This window comes from Protopterus annectens, chromosome 3.part1 (genome assembly GCF_019279795.1).
Source record: "Protopterus annectens isolate FY-2018-M chromosome 3.part1, PAN1.0, whole genome shotgun sequence".
NCBI lineage: Eukaryota > Metazoa > Chordata > Ceratodontiformes > Protopteridae > Protopterus > Protopterus annectens.
Genome location: NC_056732.1, coordinates 1,712,104,944 through 1,712,118,966, shown reverse-complemented (window position 1 = coordinate 1,712,118,966; position 14,023 = coordinate 1,712,104,944). Strand labels below are relative to the sequence as shown.

At 38.2% G+C, this 14,023-nt stretch overlaps 1 protein-coding gene across 1 annotated transcript in view; it reads right to left on the bottom strand.

Annotated features, from left to right (window-relative positions):
* LOC122798635 (zinc transporter ZIP4-like) overlaps window positions 1-14,023 on the bottom strand; it is a 457,341-nt gene that overhangs the window by 109,707 nt on the left and 333,611 nt on the right. The window contains exons 6-7 of the mRNA XM_044067722.1: window positions 4,613-4,785; window positions 4,341-4,505 (exon numbers count right to left, since the gene is read on the bottom strand). Of these exons, the coding sequence (XP_043923657.1) occupies window positions 4,341-4,505; window positions 4,613-4,785 (338 nt within the window). The remainder of the gene's footprint in view (window positions 1-4,340; window positions 4,506-4,612; window positions 4,786-14,023) is intronic.

Here is a 14,023-nt window from a genome sequence, read left to right as displayed (position 1 = left end):
GTCTGGAAAGCCAGAAGACTTACTCAGCTATGCCAGGAAAAGTTAATGTATGCCAATCATTTTACAAATGCTCAAATGATCTCATAGGACAGAATACTTGCAACCAGGAATACCTGCATGATGATGGGGTAGATGTGCAGTTGATGATGCAGGTGTTCCCATGTGATAGTTTCTGTGTTACTGGAGCACAGGTAACATTCTGCAAGGTGCAAATCAACAGATACTAAAACAAAATCAAGTATGCGTTTTCTTGCACCAGCTTCTGAAAGGCATCTCAGAGTCCATGAACCTCCAAATACACCTTTGGTGAGTAGGATGCCTTCTCTCTCCAGCTGCTTGTACAGCCATAGCAAAAAATGTTCTAATTCCCAAGACTGAATATGCCCTATCACCTAGTTGATAGAAACATCCATTTAATTATCTTATTATAAACGGCACACTGGTTTCTGATTATTAACTCGGTTACTTTTCTACTCAGTAGTCTTTGAAATGCTAAAATAAGGTGACTGCCCTCCCCTTAAAAGTATTAATTAAAGACCCAAACTACTATCTTATAAGCACTCAAGAAACATTCGCATTTGTTAGACTTAGACCAAGGCTCAAAACTAGGTTTGAAGAAAAGTCAAGGGTAGGTCCTTCATCTCGGAATCAACTGCCTACAGATATAAAAACAGCTATGCATTACTATACTGTTGTACTCCGTCATGACTGAAAAGGTTTTATACAGCCACTTACTTACATGGTTATCAAACTGAAAAATAAATAAAAATGTATGAACTAAAATGTCTTCATATCATGCCTTTGCAGTTGCTGTTCAATGCAAACTGTAATGAAACTTTTGCCATTGGCTAATCAGCTTGTTGATGGACTTTATGAAAAGTCCTGTCCAGTTTGCAGTCAGTGTCCTGCAGTGCCATTGCTGTAGGGGTCAATTAAGTACTGTCTCTTAGGATTTCTTCATACCTGGACAGCTCTATCAGTGTAGTGGAGGTAAAGCCCTGACTGTAATCCAGGCATGGGGAGGGGAGGAATGAAGAGTTTAGCTTTCTTGCCTCTCTTTGCATTCTGGGGAGATGGGTGGGATCCCCGTGTTTTGGACTGTACTCTACGATTAACTCTCCACTGATGTTAAGGATTGCAGAGATGATGCCGCCTCCAATGTGTGTGGGGGTGGGGGCAGATACAACTGTTTATTTCATATGGAGAGAAAAATAATATATCATACATGTGCATTGCATGTAAACCCTTTGGACTCTATGACCATACATAGGGAATGGTCATGCTTACAGGAAAAAAAATCAAATACTCAAACAGGGATGATAGTTCTCAATCCTGGCTTGCTTAACCATGACTGCAGGAAATGATTGAGACATAGAGTGCTCACCTCGGGGAAGAAGCAGATCCACTGGCTGACTGGGAGGGGAGGTTTAATGGTTTGGCCTAAAAGTAATGTGAGATGTGTTTGCTGTACCAGAGTATTGTCTATGGTAGTGTTCACTGCATCAGCAGAAATGACTTCACTGACATGGGCCCAGTGCAGTGAGGCCACAATACCCAAATTACAGTGTAGTCACTATGCAGATATATTGGTAGAGATCAATGAATTACCTGTCAAATGACTAGAAAAAATATACAGGTTCCCAGATTGCTAATGTTGGTGTGCCATACAATTTGGGGAGCCACTTGTTTTCTCTGCATTACTTGCACCTCTGTAATTACAGATTTATAGGCTCACAGATAAGTACAAGTTAAGTGGACCATTTTAAGGCTAGCCAATTTCCTTAGGGGTGAGAGTCAATCCCTATATCGTTTGTTTGTATGGTAAATACCTTAACTATTATGCCATCCTCCAACCCCTGCCAATTCGAAACCTTGAAAAAAGTAAATACTAGATTATCAGTCTGCAAATTATTTATTACAATCATAAATAAACAGAGGTCAGAATTAAAGTCTGTACTTTGTAGCTATGAGGTAAAAAACTTAGCCATTATGTCAAACCCTCCCCTGTATTTCTATGAATGCTGTGAGCTTCCTTCCTCACACAGAACCATGTTTCTAAGTGGAAATGATTCTCATTTTGGGTGGATTGTTACTTTAATACTCTAACCAATCAGCTTGTAGGTGATCATGACTTATCTCAAACGCCTATATGACTGTGTCACTTTTATTTCATGGTGAATGTGCATATGTCAGCTCTCTCTGTATACACTGTTACCTTGTAGAGTTCAGAACTGTGGGCCAGAACTTGCTGGCCAAGCAACTAGTAAAAGTAATACCCCACATCTGTCTTCTGTTAAGAGCTCCTCTTCTTTGTGGAACTCATGACTGACAGCCATAGTCATCTGACATTTTAGCCTCCTAACACAATGGCACTGAACTCTGCGTCTTGGAAAAAGTTCTTCATGGTAGCCACCATATCAGCTCACAGATGATTATGTGATCTTACTCAAGGATAAGACCCCCCTCAGGATAAACCCATGTTTCCTCCCAAAAGTATATTTAGAGTTCTGTCTGAATCAGTCCATTAACCTCCCCATTTTCTTTTGTAATGGCTGATACCAGGGAAGTAGGGTTTCGCACATCCTGGTTGTACATCGGTAACACATTGGATTCCTGAGTTTGATGCATTTGTTTAACAAGAAAAGGCAGTTGTTCATCTATTTGACTTTGGAGAGGAATGTCTTTCAGATGTCAATCAAAATATTTTCTAAGCGGCTTGACAACTCAATTGTTTTAGGTGGCTAATAGCTTTCTAGCAAATGTGACATCAAAGGCACACTACCAGATGAGAAAAGTGTCTGCATTCAGTACTTTCTCTAAGAAAGCTTGCATTACTTACATCTGTGCTGCACTCATTTGGTGTTTGGTGCACACCTTCATGAATTATTGTCCCAACTTTGGATAAGAGAAGGATGTCACCTATTATTGGAAGTCAGTACTTCAGGATTCACCTATCTTAGTTCTGTGCATGTTCGATCCTGCTGCATTTCTCCTTAGTGAGAAATAGTTGGGAGTCAGCACAACTATGGACCCAACCAGGTGGGTCCTTGATGTTAGAGATATAGCAAATTCATTCATAGCCAATCAGCTGATCTATGTGAGAACCTTTTTTGGCAAATCAGGGATGCAGCTCCTCAACCTCCCTATGATGAGTACCTCTTTCCTGGTTGTAGTTGCTGATGTTCCCCATTACACAGGTAAGTGCGCATGTTATATTTGATCTGATTAATTATTTATTTATTAAATCTTCGTTGTTATACCTTGATGTACAGGAACATACTTGCTAGTTGCAAGGAGTAAACTGAAAGATTTCAAGAACATGCAACACTATTTAGCCAGTATATCATGCCACAGTATGCATCACTACAAGCTTTTTTACAAAATCAAATTCTGATTGGAGGCGAATGTGTAGCCAACCAAGGATCCTTCACACAAGGTAATCTAGTAGCTCAACTAATAAAGTAACAATGTGTATCTTATTTACTAGATTGTTATGAAAGACAAGTATCAGCTCATGGAATCATCATAATACGCTGATGTTCTGTTCAACATATCCACTTTCAACAACAGAACTTTGCCAAATTTTACCAAAAGTGAAAGGGCTCTGTAGCAAAGTATAGCTTTCTAACAGATGAATTAAAAAACAAAGCCATGAAATGGCGTAAATTGAATGTACAAAAAAAATTAATAACGAACACTCCAGAGCAAACAAAGTACAACTGTAATAAAAAAGTTGCACTTTATTATTGAGCGCTTATAGAGCTAAGGACATCATCACAATAAGCAAGTACACCAAACACACTAAATAAATATAATTCACAGTCACATGTTCCACTAATTAAAATTATTTCCATAAAGTAACATACCCGCTTCAAACCAAATAGTAAAATCTCTTAATTGGTAAAGGTTACATTTAAAAATTAAGAATATATATCAGTGTAACAGGTCACAATTTCATAGCTCGCAGTTTTAAAACACTATTTATAGAAATATTATCATTCAAGCCAGGAAATAAAGTTGCTTCCAATAACATTTATCAGAATAATTCTTTATATTCCAAAAATGTTTGCCAGTCACCCCCTTTCAAAGATGGGGAAACCTTTTCAAGTATAAAGAACTTAAATTTATTGAAATTGATACATAACAGTGACTATCCTGTCTTCCAATTCACAGACAGCTGCTGCTATCATGAGTGGTAAAAGCCTACTATCTGGGTAACCCAACCTTCATACCTATAATCATTTCCACTTATTCAAGGCATAGCATTGCAATTCATCAGTGTGCCTTCAGGAGTAGATTGTTTTGTAAATAACTCACCTCTACATTTTCTAAATGCTTACCTTTCCATGGTCACCAAGTGCAATGTCAAACATCTTTTCTAGAAGAAAAAATGCATAGAGTCCACCTAAAACTGCTAACAATTTCCAGATGTATGTTTGATCCTCTGAGCTGTGGTCATGATGTTCATTGTCTGGACCATCAGAGTGTCCATGCAGTCCTAGAAACTGTTAAGCACAAAGAACATTGTCAGTCACAGCTGTGGCAGATGATTGTATCTGCAGCTATTAAAAAATGTGCACAGTGTTAAGTAAATATGATATTTTCTGCATACCATAGGTATCAGGTGAAGGATGGCATCTCCGGTGAGGGACCCCACAGCCAGGCTAACAAAAAACTGAATGACGTACTCATAGGCACTGGTACAAGAAGTACACAACAGGACGACAATACCACACAGGGCACAGATACAGATAATGAGTGTGGCAATTGAACCATAGATATACTCTGGAAACAGAGAGAGACAGAGAGTGTGAGAGAAAGAGAGCAAACTAGAAAGACATGTTGCAAAATTACATGCATACACTGCTTTGTTACAATACTGCACAATAGAATGCTTTTCTGATTTATTTCCCACCTTTTAAATTCATCATGAAACTAGCTTCTATATTTTTACCTTAGTTATCTGCCTGTTGCCACTGCGCTTTCTTGAGCCATAGTTATTATCTACAGTATAACAGTTCTTTTGTTCCCATTAGCATTTTTCTGATGCATACCTCTCAACTTCTTAGCACAAGAAATCTGGACAAAGCAAAAAATAATGGGGGGAGAAAGGCCCAAAAATAGGGACAAATTTAAATATTGCTCTTATAAATTTAGAAAGTTGCTAGACTAAGAGGACTTGTGTTATCATACATCTTCTAAAGGACATGAAATCTGAAACTCAAATGTCTGTCATTATTTAGTAACGTCAATCCTCTGTGATTTGCCAGAAAACCACAACTTTTATGAGGAACAGGACAAAAATATGAGGCAAAAATCTGGACATTCTGTGAATATCTGGACAGTTAAGATGTATGCTCTGATGGTAGATCAGATATAACAAACTGCAGTATACAGAATTAGATCCGTGTAATAACAGAAAAAAGGCCTGCTCTAAACCCAGAAGGAACATGTGGCATGACATATGAGGGAATGTATTAGATAGCTTCCATCATTTTACCATGCCAATAACACTAGAAAGAGGCAAGTAATAAAAGCTTTACTCCTGGAAGAGCACTAAAGAAAGAGCTGAATTTGCACATACTAGAGTCTGTGTAGAGCTTACACAGACTAAAAGAATGTTGTACTGCAGACAAAAATGTGTACAGGTTTTCTGTCAAAATGTTATACAGCAGTTATGCGAAACTTGGAAGGTCAAAATCATGGTTCCAAGTTTCCATAACATCGATCCATACGTGTTCGAATCTACAACAGCAAACTCATATGAGGTCAACGTTCTGATTGGAGATCACACTATAGTGAAGATCAGGAAATGTACCCTTTTCCTCACTGTAGTGTGATCTCAGAGTTTATATATATAATAAGTGGGGGGGGGGGTGCAGCCCCCCACATGGGCCTGCAAAATGTTGGTAGGAAATCAGCGGAAATCACGGTACATTGGGTAATGTTGATAATATTGAATTTCAAATTATCTTTATTACCAGTTTCATTGTTTTGATTATAAATGTTTTCATTTTTGACTATTTTTTTTTGAGTAGTCATTACTCGAACAACTGTGTTTCTAAATTTTAATAGCAAACCATGTGTACAATAGGTAACAATTTAAATATTGGGAGACTGAATGGCCGAAAGAATGGACTTACATATATTAACTCTGAGATGAACATTTCCCAGAATATTCCCTTTTCTCTTAAGTATGGAGATCTCGGAGTTAGCATATATAAGTTCGGGGGTGGGGACTTTCTCCTCTGCAAAAAAAAAGTTTAAAGGAGAACTGAAATTTTTGAGATTCACTTTTCTAAGGGATTTTTGGTCTGTTTTTTTTTTTCAGATTATCAGTATTTGGAATTTCAAGTGCCAACATTTCAATAGGAACCATATAAGAATTAGAATCATGAATCATAATATTAATAAAGTAATTATATGGAATAATAATTAGCATATTCTGGCATTACAAACCAAATAGTTGAAGGTCTCCTATACGGCATGCATGCATCTCAGAGCAGGAGATAGTACTGAAATTTTGCTATAAATGTGTTATATGCCTAGTGTAGAAAAACAATGTAAACCAACTCCAGAAACCGCACACTGATGAAGCTTCTGTAGATCAGGGTAACTGGATGCAGAGAGATGTTATGTAGAAGGATGGGACATCAGTATGTTCTTGTACCACTGTATAATCATCCAGAGTTATCCTAAATAATTTAAAGGAGATCATTTAGAATAATCCATGACTGGATGTGGGTAATGCATGGTATGCTTTGATCACCAAGGCAAAGCCTGAGTGATTAAGTAAAGCCAACTGTGGGCAAATCCTACATTACCCACACACAGGAGTAGAATATTGTTATTATACAAGGATACAATTTAAGAAAAAAATAAACATATTTTTTTTCTAAATAATGCTATTGTATAAAGGGGCTTTAATGTTTTTCCACTGACTTTTAGCAGTCTGTGGCATCTAGGAGGTAACTTGCTCATCCATTAAGTTTGTATGTGCTAGCAGCTGCACAGGACGTTAAAGACTGTGTAAGTTTTAGGTTTTGAGATACTGAGGAGTCCCCAAGTTTCTTCTAGTGTCTTCAGCAGAGTCTGCATTTTCTTTTTTGATTCAGATGCTGAGCAGTTTTGGGACATGTTCTGTGCAGAGTCTGCATGTTTCTTGAATTCCTAATGGGGAGGGGGGCAGAGAATTGGCGGCTGTGACTTTTGGGTTCTTTTATTATTTTTCTAACTGTATTTATAATTTTCTGATCCAGGGAGCAGTTTTTGCTGACATGCAGCAGTGTAGGGAGTTCTTTTTTTGTTTTGTGTAACATTAAAGTGCCTTTGCTTACCAGGAAAAAATTACTTTTACTCACTTTTCCAAAAGCTGGAACAGATATACAATTATTTGCAATGGGCACACTAACTGGTCTGTCCAATCCATTTACATGTTCTTGAACAAAAAAGGCTCAAGATGTTAAAAAGGTCCAAGATGTTGAAAAAAAAACAGAAAAGAAACATTGTTTTCAATGCAGGTTTTCACTTAATGGAAGTTATTTACATTTCCTCAGAATTTACAAAAAATAAATGTTAACAATGTTGATACTGAAGAAATGCTGTTACTGTGTTGCGATACGGCTTAATGTTACTTTTAGTGTCGCATAGTGTTGGGGGTATAGTGAAAAAATACAAGTAATTTATCCTGGTTTGAACTTATAGATTTTATTTTGTATCGGCTGAAAAGCAGCTGTGTAGCCTCTTGTAGAGGCTGTATACCATATTATGGCCTTATGGTGTTATGGAAGAAATGCTGGAACTCATTCATATCAGCAATGCTCATTTCACAATAAACATGCTGACTGATTTCTCCAATCAACAAGCACATTTTGGAATACAAATGACCCATTACTGTATAATTTAAATTATACAGTAAAAGGTGATTAGTATTCCAAAACATGCATGTTGACTGACACCGCAATAAGAGTGCCCATTGTAAATCAAGTATAACCCAACAGAAAGAAGTCTGGTTGTTTGACTATTTTTGAGTTGTCAGACTTTCTGTTAGGATATGCTAAAAAAGCTATCTGCCAATACTTTAAGGTGTTCAGAGCAAAACATTAAAAAAGTCAAGACATTCTGCAAAACTCTGAACAGTTAAAAGGTACAGTATTTGTAATATGACTGATCCCAGTGCTTTTAACCATACCTCTCAAGTGTCCAAATTTTAGTAGAACATCTCTCACTTTTCTCATATGTTTGCTGTGTATCTTGTGGTTCCCATAATACTGTGAAGAATTTGGGGAAAAAATTATATTAAAAAAGACACAGATGGAGAGGCAAACTGATAGCAGTATGGGTCCCTTCTAGAACAGCTCCCTAACACTCTAGTAATGCACTCTGCAAGCATGCAGACGTACGTGCTGTATGTATGCACAGTACGTCAGTAAACCATGAGGAAGACAGAAGAACGCTAAAGTGCCTTTATACAAAGGCATCGTTTAGGAAAAGTAAGCAATTTCTTTTTTAAATAATGTTATTGTATAATAGCAATAACCCACTCCTAGATGTGGGCGTCACAGGATTTATCCATGGGTGGCTTTGTTTGATCCCTCACCTTCACCTTCATGATCAAACCACAACAGTGGGTAAATCCTGTTATACCCATACCCAGTCATGAGTTATTGCAGAATTGTCAAAGGTGTCACATTTCAGGAACTCACACATTTAGTTAATGTCCTAGCCAATGGATCTACTCCAGTGTATGCTGTATAATCACATTAGTGTGGGAATCATGCATTTGTTTCCCCTTGTGCATCCTATTGCAGACATCTGAATATGCTGGTCTACAGCTTGTCTGCTGCTGGAAACACTTTGGTTGCCAGTGGGCTACAATTGTACAATTGTCCCCAGAAGATATGAGGCAGTCATCAGCTGCTTATTTCTTAGTCCCAGGTAGGACCTCCAGCATGTGGGTCGCTAGCTTGGCTGGATATTTCTAGCAATTTTACCTGGATAGTCACAGAATCAAATAGGAGTAAACTCTTTACGACTTCACTCACGGATATTTCTTATGCCCTTTCTTCATACTTTACTACTTTTATATGCAAGAAAACTGTGGCACCTTTTTTCTTTTCCTTACTTAGGAAAAGTAATGTGCATTTATTCATTTATGGCTTCATTATGTGTCAGAGATGTTTACTTCACTGTTACGGAAACATTAACCTTGGAAACTACATAACATTTTTTTTAAATCCAGAATATATTAACATGACCAAAACAACTTGTTCAAAATAAGGTAGAGTGATTAAAAAAAATCCAAGAAATCTGACAAAATTGTCAGATCATAAAGGCATTGAATAGCAGTTCAAAATCTGTTCTCATAGGTATATAATAACCTGATAAAGTCATGTGGTATAGTGCTCCAATATCAAAAATAATGGCTGCAACTACAAAGATAAGAAGACTTAACCACATCTTTTCCCATGTCTGTCTCGGGAGTGAAGTGGCACATTATGACATAGCAGCTAAAAACAGGTTTTAAGAAGAGGGGGGTTATTCTGAATATAAGGCAAAAATCTGGGCATTCTCTGAAAATCTGAACCGCTGAGAGGTATGGGCAGTTCCTTGCTACGTGACTATGTAAAAAGTCAATTTTAAGGGAACTGCATAGCCAACACTTGTCTAGATAGCAGGCATTTCTTTCCTCAATTTCCATTAGTGAATAATTCCACATTTAGACCAATTTAAACTGTATCAAATCAACATAAGGACTGAAGAGCAGATGGTATCACAAGTAATCTGCCCTATTCCTGCAAATTAACATTAACCCCTGTCATAGTATTCTACCATGTTAGTAGTCTATACTACATTATCTGAACCCCCACCTCCTACCACAAGTTATAATATTAAGACAGTATATTTAGTGGCAGAGATCCTGAACCTGTTTGAGGGGCATTTAATATCCAATGATTCATAGGCCAAGGGGTACTGCAAACAAATTACTGGAAACACAGCACTGGCTACAAGTGCTACCAAAATGAAAGGCCTACGTAAAGTAAGCCATATGCAGTTCCTCCTGAAAAGATGCACTGAACTTAGTGGAAGCCCAAATGCACCCAAAATAGTCAGTTCAGCTCTAACCAATAATTTCTGCTAAACTAAATTTTCAGGCTCAGCTGGTTCCCACACCCTTCCTCTACACTCTGTTTTAGTTTAAGTGATATCAGTCACTGGTAACTAAGCTCTGCTGTACTGTGACTAGAGACTAGTTTAATTTTTGCTTGCAGACACTGTAGAAATGGCTAGTAGGTAAGTACAGTGCAAAAGTTGGCAAAGCAAGGCCTCCTTTTTTTGTGGCTGTCAATATCCCTGTAGAAACTCTGGAAGACTTGCTTTCCCAGTTAAAATTTACACAAACTCTCTGTGTTTGGTGGTAATGTGGTACGGCAGAACTGTGGAGCATGCTGTTGTAGAATAGGATTGTGGGTAGGCAATGCACTGAAAAGCATTAATCCTGGCTAGGAAGGAGGTATAATAAATGGCAATTCAGTACTTTAACTGTCAAATCCTGGTGAAAAGCTGTCATGCTGGCCTCTGTAAACTAACCTCCATTCCCACATCTTACATTTTATAGAACTGCAGCTGGATTTTCTCACTGAGTAGGAAAAACATTGATTTCATCTTAGTTAAGAGAGCCAAGAGAGCTTGCTGAAATGATGTAGGGTATCCAGTACAGCTGAGAAGCAGGAGGAAGGATTATCAAACCAGTCTACTTCATCATCTTCAAACCATGATGATGCAACACATTTATGTGGAATATCTCATAAGTTCCATGCACATACCTGTTGTTCACATTTGCAGGTGAACAAATCAATAAGTAGAACACAGAGGAGAGGGAAGAGTGGATATCCTTGCCCTAAATCCCTTGAAATTTCAAAAATCCCCAAACACAGGCTGTTGGTGGATATCTGTACCCAAGACTACATGACAGCATTTATTATTTATTGTTTATTTTATTTATTTACCAGGATAATGTACTGATCTCAATGGACCATTTGCAGACACAGCCTGGAAGGTATTTAGAATGCATAGCATTTCTTGTATCATTTGCTTTTATGAAATGTAATGAAATAAACAATTTCAGACAGAGATAGCTAGTTTCAGTAATCACCTACAAGACCAGGAGTATAGGGGAAGATGGGTGTCAAACGTGCAGTGATATCCATATAACAAACAGTAAAAGTAAAATTAAAAGCACTAAAATGTTTCTGACTCAGAATAGCATTACATTTGGCACACAAATATTTAGAAATGGAAGAAAAACTGAATGTTTACATTACCTTTAGCTAACCCTTTTGATTGAGCAACAATGGAGGCAACTTTAAGTTGTTAGTTATAAATCTCACTAATTCCACGCTTTACTTTCTGTGAATTAATAGTAGCATAGACCGAAAATAGGACCACTAAACATAAAATTCAAAGTGCATTCAATATAAATGAGAAGACGTTCGTACACTGACTCAGAGTTAAACAAGGTGACACAGTTTTACAGAGCTGACCACAATGTAACATTATGTTGTTTGCTCAGAATTAAACAAGGTGACAGTTTTACAGAGCTGACCACAATGTAACATTATGTTGTTTGCTCAGAATTAAACAAGGTGACAGTTTTACAGAGCTGACCACAATGTAACATTATGTTGTTTGCTCAGAATTAAAGAAAGTGACAGTTTTACAGAACTGAACACAATGTAACATTATGTTGTTTGCTCAGAATTAAAGGTGACAGTTTTGCAGAGCTGACCACAATGTAACATTATGTTGTTTGCTCAGAATTAAACATTGTGACAGTATTACAGAGCTGACCACAATGTAACATTATGTTGTTTGCCTACAGCCAAGATGATAAGAACTTGCATAGGCCATTTCAAATGTTTGTAAGAAACAAGTAAACTCGGACAAAACTGCATGTAGGGTGAATCATTTGAAAAAATGTCATAAGACTTCATGCTTAAAGGTGAAGAGATTATCCCTAGATTTACTATTCTCCCATGCAGGACTAACTTAGTCCTGCACAGAAGCGGCGGTTTAGGAGCAGGATAGCAGCATATTAATGAAGGTGTGCTGCCTGAGCTCCTAATCTTACACGGAGCATGTAAGAGTGCAGGGGGCATGTCTGAGAGCAGAGCTCTCAGAATATACATGCCCCTGCAATGAAGAACATCAGACAAGCCCTAAAAGAATGAGCAAGACTGCTCATAGGTGTACGCATACCCCCAGCAACATCCCCCCACATGTACAAGAGCAATAGTGAAAACAAACACTGTAAAGATATTTTATTTTTTTATGAAACAGATTAAATTTAACTGTAGGTGAGCGGGTTTGCCCATCGCTTAGCTACTGTTAATGCAGCTTAAATGGCAGAAGAGGATAAAAGGCAAGATATTTGCAAATGAAGCAGTACAGCAATAGTGTAGTGGGCAGAGCATTTGCCTTACAAGCAGTCATTTCCGCTTCGAGTCCCATTGCATCACATTCCATTTTCCATGTCAAATCACTTTATGACCAATATTTTTAGTTGCATAACCTACTAAATAACATATATCTGTGAACTGGAGTACTGCATTAAATGCAGATGTGTGGCGTCAGTGTCATAATGTTGCAAAGTCCACAGATAATCACATGTGCCCCATACAGTATATGTACATATGTACACAGGAATCAGGGATACAAATTAAAGGTTAAATGTGTAATGAATGATAACTCCATACAGCATCCAAATCCCTCACCTTCCCAAAAAACATTAGACATTACTGTCTAAATTAGTGCAGTGGTAAGTGGGAGCAAGCACTAGTAAGCATGTGCAAGCACTATTAAGCAGGAGTAAGCAGGAGTAAGCATATGTAAGTACTAGTAAGCGGGTTTAAGCCTGTTTGCATGGGGGTAAGCAAAATTGATGCCAACTCTCTGTAGGCATATTTAACTGGAGGTTAGCATTGCTTACCCTCATGTAAACCCATGCAAACCCACTTACAAGTGCTTAAAAGTGCCTTAATCACTCTGTATCCAACAGCCCTTGTTCTGCCCAGCAAAAAAAATAAACAGCCTCTGCAAGTCTTGAACCCAGGACCCTGCACACCATAACTAAAGTAATTTACCACTAAGCCATCACCAAACAAATCCTCACTATGGGAAAATCATTATGTTGTATAACCAACTACATAACACAGATATGTGAACTGGAGTTCTGCAGTAAGCCCAGATGTGAGGTGTAATGGTAATAATGTGTTGAAGTCCCCTAATAAACACAAGGACCCCATACAGTGTATGTACACATGAATCATGGATACCAGACATATATACAATAGGTAATGAATAATAAATAAATGCCAAAAAGCAAATATAATGCAAAGTAAATATTAAGCTATGCTAAGCATTGTACAGGCCAGCTTATTAGGTGTAAGCATTGTGTAGGCCAGCTAACTCAATTTGCCCAGTGGTATACCCCTTTAAACAATGCCAACATTAGGTAAGCAGGTTTGCCCATAGCGTAGCCTTTTCAAAACTGTCCAATCACGGCAAAGTGCGGGAAATCGACCCTACTTAAACCCAACAGGTGGGAATACATCTCATAACTGGTTATAGCTTCTCCTTGCAGGCACCATGTCAGGACTGGGAGAGGGAGTGCACTTTTGGGTGCAGCGCTGGGGCATCCAGGAGTCCAGAGTCATGGCAGGACTTCTTGTCAAAGACCATGACCAGAGACTGCTGCAGGCCCAGTACCAGGGTTCCCAATATAAAGCGGAAGCCTGGGACTGTGTCACCCGTGACCTCACCAGTGCCACTGGCATACCCCAAACTGGTGAGCAGGTCAGGCATCAGTATGCTGACCTGAAGCAGTGAAAGGGGGATCTCTTGGATCAGTGGATTCAAGAGGCTAGGACGACAGGGGAGGTCCCAGCTGTGTGTAAGTATCACTCCACTACCTGTTTAATAATTGCCAGCTCATGTATATTACAGCTAGATATGGTTATATATT